General features: G+C 42.8%; 1 protein-coding gene across 1 annotated transcript in view; it reads right to left on the reverse strand.

Annotated features, from left to right (window-relative positions):
• Positions 1-15,796, reverse strand: part of LOC147892482 (uncharacterized) — an 82,955-nt gene that overhangs the window by 50,973 nt on the left and 16,186 nt on the right. The window contains exon 2 of the mRNA XM_087387420.1: positions 5,425-5,499. Within this exon, the coding sequence (XP_087243546.1) occupies positions 5,425-5,499 (75 nt within the window). The remainder of the gene's footprint in view (positions 1-5,424; positions 5,500-15,796) is intronic.

Raw genomic sequence — 15,796 nt, forward strand, 5'->3', positions numbered from 1 at the left:
ATCTGCTGTGAATGTAGCTTTGCAAGAGCTCTATAATTGAGATGGCCCATTCTCTCATGCCAAAGATGAGTTTCAGCAAGCTGTGAATCTGAAATAGCTAATGCTTCAGTAGAAAGTGCAGCTGAATGATGATCAAGGTGATAAAGCCCTTTTTGCAAGGTGCCAGTGAGAACTATGGCATTGTCATCACGAAGATCATATACTAGGCATCTGTAGCCATTAAAAATTACTCTGAAACCTGAAGTAGCAATTGCAGAAATTGAAATCAAGTTGACTTCAATTCTAGGCACAAAAAGAACATTTGTCAGAGTGACAGGATGGCTGGAAATGGATGTGAGCTGCACATCTCCAACTCCTTTTACAGCATATGAAGCATCATTGGCACATGTAACAATCCCCCCTCGAGGTGCATCAGCTAAAGAATGAAACAACTGTCTGCAAGATGTGACATGCTTGGAAGCACCACTATCAAAGTACCAGGACTGAGCATCATTAGCAGTAAAAAGTGCATCAGCTTTGGAGGGATCAAATGAGCAATGGACAGCCAATGCCCAATCATCCTGAAGAGCATGTGCATGTGAAGCATTTGCTAGCTCATGGGATTCAATGGCATGTGAGGCATTAACTGTCAATCCTGCTTTCTTTTTCTCCGAAGCAATGCGCTTCCTGCATTCTGAAATGTCATGTCCAGGCTTGCGACAATAGTTGCATCTTTTCTTCTTTCCCTTATCTGTTGTATTTTTAGATGCATGGGAGGAATTGCAGCTGCTATGCGTAGAGGAATTGCAGCTGCTGTGCGCAGATTTTGGCTTGCCCATAGGCTTGGAAGCCTTGCCTCTTCCTGTCTGCTGTGAAGCAAATGCATGATCAGGAATAATGGCTTGTCTGTTAGCTCTACTTTGCTCTTCCTGCAAAAGCAAAGTAACTAGCTGATCAAAAGAATAGTGGTCTGGATTACCCATGGCCACTAATCGAAGGGTTGTAGCAAACCCTTGATATGTATCTGGTAGTCCATTCAATGTAGTACTGACAAGCTGTGAATTTGGCACCACCTCATCAATGTTGGCAAGCTGTTCCATGAGGTCCTTGACCTTTGTCAAATATGCATCCATTGACTCACCTTCATTCATATTCACTTCCTGTAATTGCCTTCTCAAATATGCAACACGAGCTTCATTGCGAATCTGATATAGAGAAGCCAAATTATCCCAAGCATCCTTTGCTGTCCTGCAGGACCGGATGTGTGGAATAACGATTCTCTTGCATGATAAAGCAATGCATGAATGTGCATTTGCATCTCTTGCATCCCATCTTGACTGTTCTTGAGTTGGAAGAGCAGCAGCAGGAGTGCTAGAGGAAGAGGCATCAGGAGGAGTACCACCTGCAGAAGGTGCAGCAGTAGAACCAACCACTGTCGCATTGGCTGGCCTCAGATCAGCCCCAGAAACAATATTCCACAAATGCTTTGCAACAAGAATATGTTTCATGAGATAAGACCACATCGGATAGTTGGTGCCATCCAACTTATCATCTTCACGAAGAACTCCAAATAAATCTTGATTGTTCCCAGCCATAGCAACTGTGATAACCTATAAAAGACCTGAAAACCCAAAAGCCTAATGGCTATCACTGCAAAAAAGCTGGCTGTCCCAAAAATGACAGCAAATATCTGCAAATCTATGACCCAAATCAAAGGGCAAATGCAGATCTGACCCAAATGTGACTGTGACAGGCAATGTTCACTTCAAAAACAGCAAATTTGGCAAAAGCCCCAAATTTATTGAGGGCAAATAGGCCAAAAAGAGGGCAAATTCAGAAAAGCCCCAAATTTTGCTGAAATTTTGCAAATGTGACCCAATCTATGCAAATCTGACTCAATGTCCTGCAAATGTAACTGAATGTCCTGCAATCTGACCCAATGTACTGCAATCTGATGCAAAAAACAGCAAATTTGGCAAAAGCCCCAAATTTATTTAGGGCAAATAGGCCAAAAAAGGAGGGCAAATGTGTGAAAGCCCCAAATTTTGCAATATCCTGCAAAAGCCCCAAATTTGTAGATGACTGCAGTGAGACCAAGGACCTTGTACAGCGAAGGTACGAAATGGCGTACGGTACAGTACGATGTACGGATGGAGTACAGCGCAGCCTAAAGTCACAGGTGGGACTTCACAGGCAAACTAGGTCATTCGGGGGAATCTCATAGAGCTACACACGTACGAGACCTTGTTAGCACCCAAAAAGCTTCCCGTGAAGCTTAGCTTCTACAAAGAAAGCAAGAAAGATATATTAACGTCCACGGGAGACCTCGCGGGCCTATGGGACAAAGTGCACAGAAAAGCGAACTCATACAAGCCTTAGTGGGCTGAAGCAAAGGGTACACTACGACCCTTGCTGAGTACTAATCTATCCTAACAGAATTGTAATCATAATCATATCATATCAATCAATCTATCTAGGCGCTAGGACGAAACCGAAGCCTGGTATAGGTATGGCTCTCTGATGGGCTGCAAAAATATCTCGTATCTGTGTTTGCCGAGCTGTCTCACGCTGCGGTGGAGGGTGCGGTCTCCTCGCTTCTGGACTCCCTGGGCTATGTCTAGAGTGACCCCTCGTCTCTGTCGCTCTCCCCTAAGGAAAGCTGTGAAAGGTCGGACCTCAATAGAGTGTACTCTGGGAGCTCTCTATCGCGCATGTGGCCTCTGCACCCCTCTCTCGGCGGTACTGTGCCGACTGCTCATCCAGACTGCTCTCATATCGGCTAGCTCCTCTACCTCCACTCCACTGTGTCCGGGGGCTTACTCAAATGTATAGAAGTCTGTGACGTGCCGCTGTGCCCGGTCACCCTCTATGTCTTGTAGTGGTCTAATCATCCCCTGCTACTCTCTGATCCATCGTAGAAGCGCCTCCCTATGTCACCACATCTCCATCAGATAGACCCCGATACAGACCTGGTCATGGAAATGGATCAGTCATGACAAAGGACCGAAGCCATTCCCCTCTAGGTACAGACAGTGATAGCGTCCCCGAATCTCGTAGTAGGCTGGGAAAACAAAAAGAAAATGCTCCTCTGTCTCAACTGTACAAAGCGTGCAAATCCGTTGCTCTCTAGGTATACCCGCTGCTCTCCCTACCTCAATCCTCATCTGACCAATGGCAATCCTCAGTGCATGAGATACTCCTCTATCCTCGAGATACTGGGGTCTGATAATAAATCCCTCCTCTAATACTCTCAGGAAGTGGTCGCGATAAAACTAAGTCTTGGTTGGAAGTTCCTTGTCCTCCCCCCAAGTCCGGGATGTGTGAAGCTAGAGGAGGTCTAACCGTATAATACGGTTGATCTCATCTCGCGGTATCAACTCAGGAGGTGCATCCATGCTGTACTGAAAGGGGGGAAGCCTATCCATCAGGATACCGTGCCTAGCAAGCCATGTAGATATGCGTGCATACCATGTGTCTGCCCCAATCTGCGAATCGTCTGGATGACTCTAGGGCTAACCTCAGAAGTCTCCAATGGGGTAAGTCCCACACCCTGTGGATGAAAGTCACTGTCTGAAAGATGGCATCAACCTAGAGAGGTGTCATGGCGAACTCTGCCTGTACTATCTCATGTGGAACTGAGGGCTTACATCGAATCATCATGGATCCCATCGTCACCTGTAGCCGCTCAAAGCTCCTCCAATCTGTCCTAGGAAGATCGCACCCCAATAAAGGTGCTGCATACATGGCAGTCGACCGCACTAGTGTGTCGAAAAGTCAGCCCTTCATTGGTGGATCCTGGAAGTGCGCTCGGAAACACTGCCGCTCTAGTCTAGCCAAAGCACTACGCCCTCGTGTGAGTCTACACATCTCAGAGGAGGGTGTCATCGACCGGCTTGGCACACCTCAATCCACCTCCCCCACACCTTGAGGATCTCAATGAGCATTCCCATGTTTCTTCTCCCCGATTACGCATTGGCACTGGATGGGCTAAGGGTGTCCCTCGGGAGGGCTACGTCTGCACTTTACGTGACCTGCAGAAGGTTGAGTCTAAGGAGCACTTTGCTTTCAAATGTTTTGTGTACTATGAGATCTGACGCCATCACCATTGTCTATTCAGAGATGGATTCGGACCACTCTCCAGCCTCCTAGTCCACTGGGATCAAAGGTGGGTAGTGATTTTCCTAAATGAGGCCATACGACACAGAGACCTACTCAGGATACAAACACGAGATTGTGAGGCCCAATCGGAGTCCAGCCAAAGGTGACTACTGATTTTTTTAATCAGACGACAAAGCTAAGACCTAGAGAGAGACACACACACAACAGACCCGCCAGCACATTGACCCACATTTGAGGCTTGGAAATCTTCCCTCTATGTTCGTCGGACCAGGGATACAATTGATAGTGGCACTTGTTTGATGGAACTTTATATCGCGACAACAACATCCTCTGCCGGAGCCACTGTCCATTGGGAACCTCATTTCCCTTCTCATCCAATTTGCTGCTAGTTCCAACACTGCTTTGGCAACCTGCCACTCATGAGAGCACTACGGTTGATTGACCTTCAGGGTCCTCTATGACCGCCTCGCAGTAACGTAAGGCAAGGTCTACACACGAACATGTTTAGGAGTTTTGTCTCTTGGAAGATACAGTCATCCACCTCCTACTTGTCACACATCCACCTCCTACTTGCCACACACATATCCAATCTGAACAACATCCTTGGAAGATACACTCATCCACCTCCTACTTGTCACACATATCCAATCTGAACAACCTCTCAAAAGACTAAGTATAATACCTAGAAAAAAATGTCAACACTAGCTCCCTTTTGCTACTGTCTGCCACTATTCACCCCTTTGTTTACATCCTTTACCGAAATTAGAACGTATTGCATCCTCGAGCAAGAGCAAGCTCCAATATGCCATAATTCTTAACCCATCATGACCTATATAGTCACTTCCCTTCTTGCAAAAGAAAAGATAGTCACTTTCCACTCTAATAGGCTAGCCAAGCATGCAACCAGGTGCTCATAGGCTAAAGGGAGGACCAAAGTTCGCTTGAGACGCCAAAGGATCAAGTAATATGCATGTCAGCAAGATCTTTATTATCACAATATCTCGAGTGCATTAAAGATCTGTGCAAGTGTTATTGGGAGGAAATATGGGTATATTCCTAAGAAGCAATACTTTCCATTACCGTGTTTCAAAATCACACAGAACCTCAGTTCACATGGCGTGCACAAAGTTTCTCACCAGTGTATTTGATTTTACCCCTCTAAGCCTCGCCCTTGAAATTGGTATATTTTTGCCAGTACATTACCATTTTTTGGTAAATTATAGATGCAACTGTTCACAATCGCCCACATCAATTAACTCAAATGACTGAACAAAGGAGGGAATACTGTCATTGTAGCTAATGAACCAGAACTTGCAGCGAACGTACTGCTTCCGAGACGCATTGAGTGTGGCTTTGCACGCTTTGCTGATTGAACACAACTCCACAATCAATGCATGACAACTGCAATGCCATTAAAACATGTAATATGGTCAGGAGCATACAACTACATACATTACGGCGTCAAATTCAAAAGATGGGCTGCAAGCGAGCAAATTTCTGTCAAAATCAGATCTACAGACAAATGGGCAGAGCTTGCAATAATTAGTTATGGAATCAGAAATCACTGAGAATCAAAGGTCAACGTTGCATTATTATTCAGCTAACTGGTTCACAAGTGCCAAAAAATCGTTACATCACTGCTTTTGACCCCACAACTAAAATAAGAAGGATTGCAATAAAGCCGCCATAATTATATCTATTCTGACATTTAAAATTGTCACCATACACTTTCCAAGTTGCAAATAATGGTGGGAGGGTACAGTCACACATCTCTTCGCGCTATGCAAATACATGAGGATTTGTATGAACAGGTCAAAGTACATGTCGTCTGCACTAGATATGCACATGAGTCTCTGGGTGTGTGTTAAAAAGCCCTCACCCACTCACCCTCTCTATTGCCACTATATGTCTAAACTACTAGGAGATTATCATTGCCTTATTCACAGCCATTGAAGCCTTCTCGATTAAAACCAATATATGTTGAAGTTCTCTTTTGGCACCTGCTTTAACATCTATTTCATTCCCAGGCAGCGTCTGGATCCTTCAAATCGACTCTGTCCCATGTCTTCAGATGCCCAGTGAGCTCATGCTGCTTCTCAAGTCAACCTAGAAAGTCAAGAACATACCAGGATCAAACTTCCAATCATGATCCATCGAATATTGAATTTGATCTTCAAATCCTATCAACGGTCAGCCCATTTTAGGCCTCTAATGGCTGCTTGAAGAAAATTGCTACTATTAATTGACATTTTCCCCTGGCAGTGATTTCTCACTTTTGCCTACAACCATGACGGACAGCTTTCACTGCTTTTTAAAGAGCACTCCCCCAAGTTACATTCTTCTAGCACCCCCAAATTACATTCTTCTAGCACCAGCTATTTCAACATTGGCACACCTCTTCCCCAGTCAATAGAGAGCAACATTGAGATCCTTGAGACATAAATTCCTAGCATTCCATGCAAAGAGCCATCCATGGTTGCTTTCTTGCCTCAGCGAATCCGAAACTAACATGGTCCACACTAGCATTTCATGAGTTAAATTTTTTCAGCTCTTAAGTTCTGAAAGGAGATGCTCTAGGAACTCTTTCCAAGAATAGGAGACATTAATGTGCTTATCTGCAAGTTAAATTTTTTCAGCTCTTAAGTTCTGAAAGGAGATGCTCTAGGAACTCTTTCCAAGAATAGGAGACATTAATGTGCTTATCTGCGGCACATAACATACGTGTTTTTTGTACATCTTAAATACAGATTTTTCTTCTCCAGTTTCATTTACGATTTATATTGGCAGGTCATTGTCAATTTGGAAGAACATAGAACAGGTTAACTACAGTATAGCCTTCTTCAACACATAGCATATGCAAAGCATAGTTACGCTGAAACACATTTCAGAGCCCAGCCAGGCCTGAAATGCCATTTCAGGGAAGCCTAGATTTTGAAATGCGTTTCAGGGTCTGAAACGTTTCAGGATCCTGAAACCCTGAAACAGCTGGCTGAAACCTTTCAGCCAGCCTAAAACGCATTTCAGAGCACAGAAACGGCCCGTTTCAGACAACAAAGCGTCTAGGGTTTCCAAATGCCGCGAAAAATCCGCCACCAGCCCGATTTTGGTCGTTTGGATTTCAATTTTGGCCTCCTCTGCAATGTTTCACTCCTTCAGCCTCATACTCTCTCCATCCTCAAGATTTTCCAGCCCTCCTTGAGCCCCATTCACTCCTTTGCACTCCTTTCTCTTCTATAGGCTGCTTCAGCCCTCCTGTCAGGGGGGCGTGAAATTCCAAGTACTTTAATGTACTACAAGACCGTGACAACTTTGGTTTTAAAAGTCCAAGCATGGGCTTAATAATGTGTAATTAAACGCGGCATGGTGCCTAGCACATAAGCGTAATTAATCCCTAGACCCAAAGGCATTCCAAGGAATTAAAAAAGTGGTTGTTGGGAAATGATGATGTGGTATTTTTAATGGGCCCCCCTAGAGGGCCATGTACCTTCAGTGGCCCCGCTAGAGTTCCAAGTGGCTCTAGTGCCTTCTACATGCTCCTTTGCCATTCCTGGACCTTCCTAGGCCTTCTAAACTTCACGTGTGGTTTTCTCTCTCATCTTCTCCCTTTGTTGAGATTTTGGACTGGTTTTTCAACCTCCTTCAGCTGAATTCCGTTTTTCTTTATAACTCCTCACCCGTTTGGATTCCTCGACTTCCGTTTGGCCCGATGGCTTCCCCTCTACCTCCCCTTCGTAGTGATATGCTTTTCCCTCCGTGCGTTTGGTAGAATGGGCAGAGCTGAGCACTTATTTTGCTGGTCGAATTTGCAAAAGTGGCTTTTTCTGGACCTTTTTGCTTCTACAACCTCCTGGGCCTCTCCTCTTGCAAAGCTACAGCTTTCTGTTGAATTTCGAGTGGTCCCACGCGTTGGTTGACTAGTTTTTCTCGGTTTTGGAGGACTTTCCGGCAATGAAACTTCTCCAAAACCTTCTCAATGCATTCCTCTCTCAAGCACGCTTCTTTTGAGCCCAAAAACTCCCATTTCTTCGCGACAGAAGTGCTTCTTTTCGCATTTTTCAGTGGAATTCTTGCTGGTCGGCTCTTGTAAATGCTCTTTGTTCATGCCTTTGCACTCCTCTTTGGCTGAGAATGCAACTGGGCATTGGCTACTATGTCCTCTTGGCGATTGAGGACTTGGTTCGAGTTTTCAGGACTTGGTAAGTTGTGATTTTGCTACTGCAATTCTTTTTGCCATAAGCTATTGGTTGGCCTCGTGTGCCGCCTCTTTCTTGGCTCACAGTTGCCCAGGCAGTGCTACATGAGTCATTCTTTGATGGGGTACTTTGCTGATTTTATTTTGGAGCTTTGAAAAGCTTTGTGAATACCATCTGGAAACCACTCAAAGAGAGTGCAACTGGGGTGCAGTGTGATTGCATCTGGACAGCCAATGGAATTGCACTCGAAAAAGAGAATGCCTTTGGGCTGAGTCTATGGGTTAAGTGCACTTATGTGATGGTGTTCTATGCTTGAAAGCCTTGCGAAGGCTTAGTGAATTGGGGCTGCATGCTCAGAGTTGCAGGGAAGGTCTCCCAGATGCAACTTGTAATCATTTCACTGTGAAATATAAAGAAATACCGAAAGGGGCGCCACGGTGTTTGGGGCCAATCGGGTGCACTTGTCTATGTTTGTTGAGCAGAGGCATTCTAGCCTCCATCCCTTTTTCAGTGGTTTTGTTTGTGAACAAATGGGTAAATGCCAAATGGTGATCATGCAATGGTTAATGGTTGTGATATATGCTTTGTGAGCTGTAAATAAGTGATGAAGTGATTAAAGGTTTAGTTCCACTGCCCTCTGAGTGATTAGAGGCCGGTTTCATTGGTTTCATTGCCGGGATACCACACACTCTTTCTCAAGAGGTGGGCCTCGGTAGTTTGGTGGAAGGATATCTTTGCTGAACTTTTTGACAACTGAATATTACAACCATAAACATGGTGAGTACCCATGAGCAAGAGAGCTCCAAAACTCCTCAAAGGAGAAGGCAAGAAAAACTTAATGATCCAGCTAGTGTACAGCTTCAAGGAGCACAACAAATGCCTTTTGAGCAGGCCACATATGAAGCTACAACTGAGCTCAACGGTGATACTAGTTCTAGCAGTGAGTCAGATGATGCTACTATGTTGAATGCACAGCTTGCAAGTGCAGTGACTGCTTTGACTTAGCTGGCTCAAAATTTGGCTCAGATTGTGCAAACAAATGCCAAGAAGAAGAAGAAATCAACAAAGCACAAGCACGGAAAGAGTGAGTACACACATGCATCAGCTTCTTATGGCGGACCGCACACTCATGCATCAGTTTCCCATGAGGGACAGCCATCAAAAATGACTCAGAAAGTGACTTCCAAGAGAGAGGGATCGCCCAAAAGAGCACTTGAGAAAGAGGTACAAAAAGTACAGCCAGTGCAACAGTATGAGCAGCCATCACAAGGCCTTGGTTTGGGTACTTCTACCTTCCTATGAGGAAGAAACAAGTATTGTGGATGGTTTGTTCAGCTCTCTTGCCTTCCTACCTTACATATTTAAAGTCATCACCAAATCCATAATGCTGAGTATGTTTCTATTTCCTTTGAGCTCTACTTCTGTTTGCCTACTTCTGCATTCAAATGATGATAGACAAACAAAAAAACAAGCATGCGTTTTGGTGCTTGGGGAGACAGGTGTATTGGTGGCAATTGGCAGTCATCTTGACTGCAGCATATACCTTTGTAAGACTAGAATATGTCCAATCATACAAATTTAGATTTTTTATTGTTCTAAAGACCAAAAATCTACACAGAGATTAAAAGAGAAAACGAGAGAGAGAGGTTAACAAAAACTTTAATGAAAAACAAAAGGAAGACATACTTGGCAAGCAAAGCAACACTTATGTCATCATCAGTGCCCAAGCATAAGCAGCTATACTGGGTTTCTAAAGACCCGCGAAGTCTCTTGGGCAAATCCAGTGCTTACTAAAACACATCAAAAAAACAAAACAGAAACAAAACAAAAGAGAAAGACGACAAGAAATAAAGAAGAAAGGAAGAAGGTGACTAAGCAAAAGTAAAGAAGCAAGTCAAGAAACAAAATCTTCCAAAAAACAGGAATAAAAACAGGCAGCAATGATGCAACAGCAACAAGAGTTAAGGAGTCTAGCACTAAAATGCCAAGATCTAGAGCATAAAAATGCTCAATTAGATCAAGTTGTGAGCACACAAGCTGAGATGATTGGTAACCTGCAACAGAGAATACATGACTTGGAAGAAAATAAGACCATACAACAGCAAGGGATGCATTCTGTTACTTGGGCTGAGATAGCCAAGGGTGCAAATACAGAGGGGCATGGAAGCAATCAGGAAATTAGTAACAAAGAGGTGCATATTGAGCAAGGGATAGATACAAAAGAATGCATTGAAAGGGAGAAAAGAGCACAAAATACAGTCATACGAGGTATGACAGAAAGGATGCAGAAACACCCCTGTCACTAGCCAAGGAAATTACAGATTTCTTTCAGGAGCATTTTGCTATGCAGGATGTGACTGTTTTTGGAGCACACAGGGTCGGCAAGAAAAAGGAAGAGAAAGACTATCACCGGGCAATTGTATGCACGATGATGGATGCAAGGAAAAGAACAATTATACTAGATAACAGCAGGATATACCTACGAGGAACCTCTTACTTCATCACTGAAGATAGAACGCCCAAGCAACAAGCCGAAAGATGCCAATCCTACGAAGCACTCAAGAAGAGACAAGAGGCAAAAGAGGACACCACCCTCTAGGGATACGCGGCTCATGGGACCCAGAAGGAAATCAAAGTAATGTTTCGGAATTGCAGAGGTTTCCCCTGGCAGAAGGGGGCAGGCCTTAATGATGTGCTTGAGGATGCAGATGTAGCCTTTCTTGCAGAGACATGGGAGAGGGATACGCACAGACTACCTCCAATCAATGGATACGTAACACATTCAATATGCCAAACACACACTAGTACAAGAGGGCAAGGAGGAGTTGCATGCCTATACAAAGAACACTTACGAGATAATATAAGCATATGCAAAAATGACCCTCATAAACGGTTCATCTGGATCATGGTGAAAGCAAAGCCCCTACCACTTTACATAGTTGGGTGCTACATACCGCACTTAGGGTCAATGTACTATCAACGCTATGATAGAGATGCATCAGATCCATACGGAGACTTGCGCTCAGATTTGGTGGAATTCAATGCCAAAGGGAGAGTATTGATTCTAGGAGACATGAATGCATGCATTGGGGACACCCAGTTTCAATCACTTACAGGGCATGAATATGACAAAGACAAAGAAATTGAGATAGACCCCAAGTGGCACAGACACTCGGAAGACAAGGAAGTAAATGCACATGGAGAGGCATTGACAAGCCTAGTGAATGGGCTTCATATGATTGTGCTGAATGGATCAGACCTCTTTCCACATACAAGAGTTCCCACATGCTTTCCAGCTAGTGGAGGATCAAGTGTGGTAGACTATGCTTTAATTTCACTTGATGCAGTAAATTTGGTACATGATTATATAATTGGCCCAAAGTATTCAGAATCAGATCATACTCCCCTTTATCTCAAAATGCACATACCCCATTTGGCAGAAACTCCACTCCATGCAGCAAAGAATTGGTCTTTTCGTATGGACATAGACAAGAGGGAGAAGTATGCGGACACTACCGATGCTCTTATTAAGGAGGTTTGCAGGCTGAACTGGAGCGAGATGAAAGAGACTTTACTCTCAGCTGCACATACAGTCATGGGTCAAAAAAAGATCAAGAGAGTATGCACGAAGGGCTTACCACAAAACAAATGGTTTGATGATGAATGCATAAAAGCCAGGCTGAAAATTAAACAGATGCCAAATGACATGCAACGTAAAGAGGCTGAAAAACACTTCCATGCACTCACTCGGAGAAAAAGAGGAAATATCAGCTAGACAAAGAGTGGAAAGATGCCATTGAGTTTGCTAAGAACCCGAGAGGAACGTGGAGGCAAACTAAAGGGAGATCAAAAGAAATCATGGGAGATTTCACAGATGAAGAAATGCTCCAATATGCCAAGCAACTCTACATCCACCCACATGCCTTACCTATGTCCACAGACATAGCTCACTACAATGGCCCACATATTTTCTCTGTGGACGATGTGAATGAGGGCCTGAAGAAAATGGCCAATGGAAAAACAGATGACACATTGCATATTAAGGCTGAGCTACTGAAATGGGCAGGTGACTACACACGAATTTGCCTAGTTTCTTTGCTTAATGATGCAATTGCTAATGGTTTCCCCCCAGAGTGGCAAGAAAATTGGGTGAAACCAATATATAAAGGTGGGGATCGTAACCAGCTTTCCAACTATAGAACCATTATGGTGGGATCCACCATGGCCAAGCTCTTTAGCACAATCATTGAGACAGAACTTAGTCTATGGGCAGAACTGAATGGAAAGAGGGCCATTGGACAAGCTGGTTTTTGAAGAAACCATAGCACAGTGGATCACTTGGTCACATTACAGGTTCTAATGGAAGAGAGCCGGCTACAAGGAAAGCCTCTCTATTGCTGCTTCATAGATTTTAAGAAGGCATTTGACACAGTGCCTAGAAACAATTTGTGGGAAAGAATGGGCTACTTAAGAGTGCCAAATCACTTGAAAATAGCAGTCTTCAGATTATATGAGAGAGTAACTTGCCAACTCAAAGGTAGAAACGGATTGTCAACTACATTCCATAGTAATGTGGGGGTTAAACAGGGTTTCCCTCTGTCACCAACATTATTTGGACTATGTATTGACAGATTGGAGGAGTTGGTCAAAGAAATGATGCAAGAGCAGCAACTAGAGAGCCCCCAAATCTGTGCATGCACCGTACTACTGTTGTTATATGCAGATGATGTTGTCTTTTTCTCATACACGGCAGAAAATATGCAGCGGATGATGCACATTCTACACAAGTTTTGTGCAGAGAGCAGCCTCATGGTAAATGTCACCAAAACTAAAATGATGATAGTAAAAACAAAGCAACCTGCAAACACCCCAAGTATGATGTACAATGAGAAGGAAATCGAGAGAGTAAACACATTCAAATACCTGGGAATAGATGTGCCAGCAAATCATAGATGGAATGATTGTGTCCACAGAAGGATTGATGCCGGGTGGGGAAAATATTATCATTTTGAAAATGATTGCAGAAATAGTGACACTAAGAGATGGAGCATCAGACGGATTTTATTTGATGCTTATGTGGTGCAAACAGTCCTATATGCAGTAGAAGTATGGGGAGGTACCATCTCAGCATCAAAATGGAATGATATTGAAAAAATACAGAAATCATTTCTAAGACGGCATCTAGGAGTTAAAATTACTACACCATACTCAATCATGCTTATTAAGACTGGTACAAGGCCCATTGAACTGAGAGCACTACGAAGGGTTTTCAAATACATAAAGAAGGTCAAGTCCATGGGGTCGCAGAGATTACCAATGAAAGCATGGGAAGCAAGTAAAAGGCCTCAAAAGACAAACAAAAGCAAGACGCTATCATCTGGTTGGTGGCAAGACATTCAGAGATGGTTCCAAAGATGGAGAGTAACATCCTACCTGAAGATGTCATCCGGGGAAATGGATGAGAAGGCATTTCATAAAGCTTTGTTGGGAATATTGCAGCAAGAATGGCAATCAGCTGAAAAAAGGGCTAAGTATGAGTACTATTGTACGCATGTCAATCCCATTTATTGAGACACCTACTCCAAGGAGGAAGAAAATGCTACAAAAATACATAACTATGCCCATACCTGCAAATGCAAGGAGAAGCATTGCACTCATCCGCACCCGATCACACACTCTGGGGATAGAGAAAGGTGCTTGGGGAGATGTCTCAAGGGAACAAAGATTTTGCAAGCTGTGTGACCAAGAACAAGTAGAGACAGAAGCACATGTCCTCCTTACATGCACACGGTATGCCTGCATAAGGAGGGACTTTAACAATATTACAGAGGAACACGACACCCTAGCAAGCTTGCTCTCACATAGCCATATAGCCACTCTGGGTAACTATATTGCCAAGGTTCTTAGATATCGTGAATGTTGTATTACTCAATGTATTTCAAAATAATTGTTCTCCCCCCCTTCCATACAAGGAAGGAGACACTTGTATTGTGACTTTTATGGGTCCCATGGGTCGATATTTCGGCCCCTAGAGGACGGTAATACATTCTTCTTCTTCTTCTTCTTCTTCTTCTTCTTCTTCTCTCTTATTTAAAACATAAAAAGGTAAATGGACTCTTTACACTTATGTATCGCTTCCTACAAAGAGGCAAAATCACATTCCTAACTTAGAAAGCACAAGCATACTTAATCAAACTCTCTTTTGAAACTAAAAGAAAAACGGGCTATTCTGCTACCCGCTTTTTGTTTTCAGCTTATGATATCAATCATTCTAAACCTACCTAAGGCTGATACACCATAGATAAAAGACTTCATATCTAAGAATGTGGGTACTTTTTTCATTATTTTTCTTGGATTATACCTCTTGTGTAATAGTAAAGTGATCAAATTACTACATTGAGTGATAAAAGACTCCTTAGTTATACAAAGAAGGAAAAATCTATGGAATTGGGAAGGAAATGACTCCATATTTTGCCAAATCAAAAATGTTTGAGTTAATGTGAGGCATTTTTATAATGTGTAAACCACTATATTCAGGTTGTTCACGTTTATCATATATATCAACCTCTAATCCTATGGTAGATTGAGAAGGTATTGATAGAAAAAAGACGTTGCATAAACTCAAATTCATAAGTGAAAAGATAAAAGTTTGCTAAAAAGACAGCACAATTAGTGCCCATGGGGATTCCTATAATTTGTTGAAACAAAGAATCACCTATGGTGATGTAAAGATTATCTAAAAGGAAATCTATCCAAGAGCAAACATCTTCAACACTTACTACCTTTGTGTATCTTTTCTTTTTAGAACTGATGTCATGATCTTTATTTTTTAGCCACAAAAAGTCAACATCAAGCTGTTTTCTCAACTTTTTGCACTTTGCATCTATCTTCGTCAAATCTTAGCTTGAAAACTTCAGCCACTAGCTTTTTGATTCTAAACTTCAAGTCTTCCAGCTCGATCTTTGTATAAAGCGTGGTAAAATCATAGGTTTGAAGAAGAATAGGAGACTCTTTTTCCTGAATGTTTCGAGAGGAATTAAAAAAATTTACAACAAAAATCACTCCTACAGAGTCATTTAAAATCTAGCTTGAGTGCGAAGGGACATCTACCTCCTTTAATAAGTCCCTCCAAAGTTCATGGACAGTAGGCAACATGGCTTTGAAGCAATAGCTTAGCCATTTATAGACATCCGTCAAAGTAGTCTCACAAGCAGCTGCAATAAATCTTGGCTTTTTTAAAGTTTTGTAAAACTTCGAAGCAGCACAAAGAAAAGGGATACTTGGATTGCAAACAAACCCAGAAGACTTGCAAAAACTCTGGTGTTTTGAGATCAAATCCTTTTGGAGGGGTGTAACTTTTGGCAAACAAGTTCACTTCGCTCAAAAGACATTCAAAGTAAAACTTTTTGCAAATAAAAACAAAGTTATTGGAACATTTGTCCATATGAGAAATGACAAAATTCCTATGGAATTTTCGAAGAAGAGTTTCATCTTCTTTAGAAAGA

This window comes from Dipteris shenzhenensis, chromosome 16, assembly GCF_047967505.1.
Source record: "Dipteris shenzhenensis isolate YYH24624 ecotype China chromosome 16, Dip_SZ_1.0, whole genome shotgun sequence".
NCBI lineage: Eukaryota > Viridiplantae > Streptophyta > Polypodiopsida > Gleicheniales > Dipteridaceae > Dipteris > Dipteris shenzhenensis.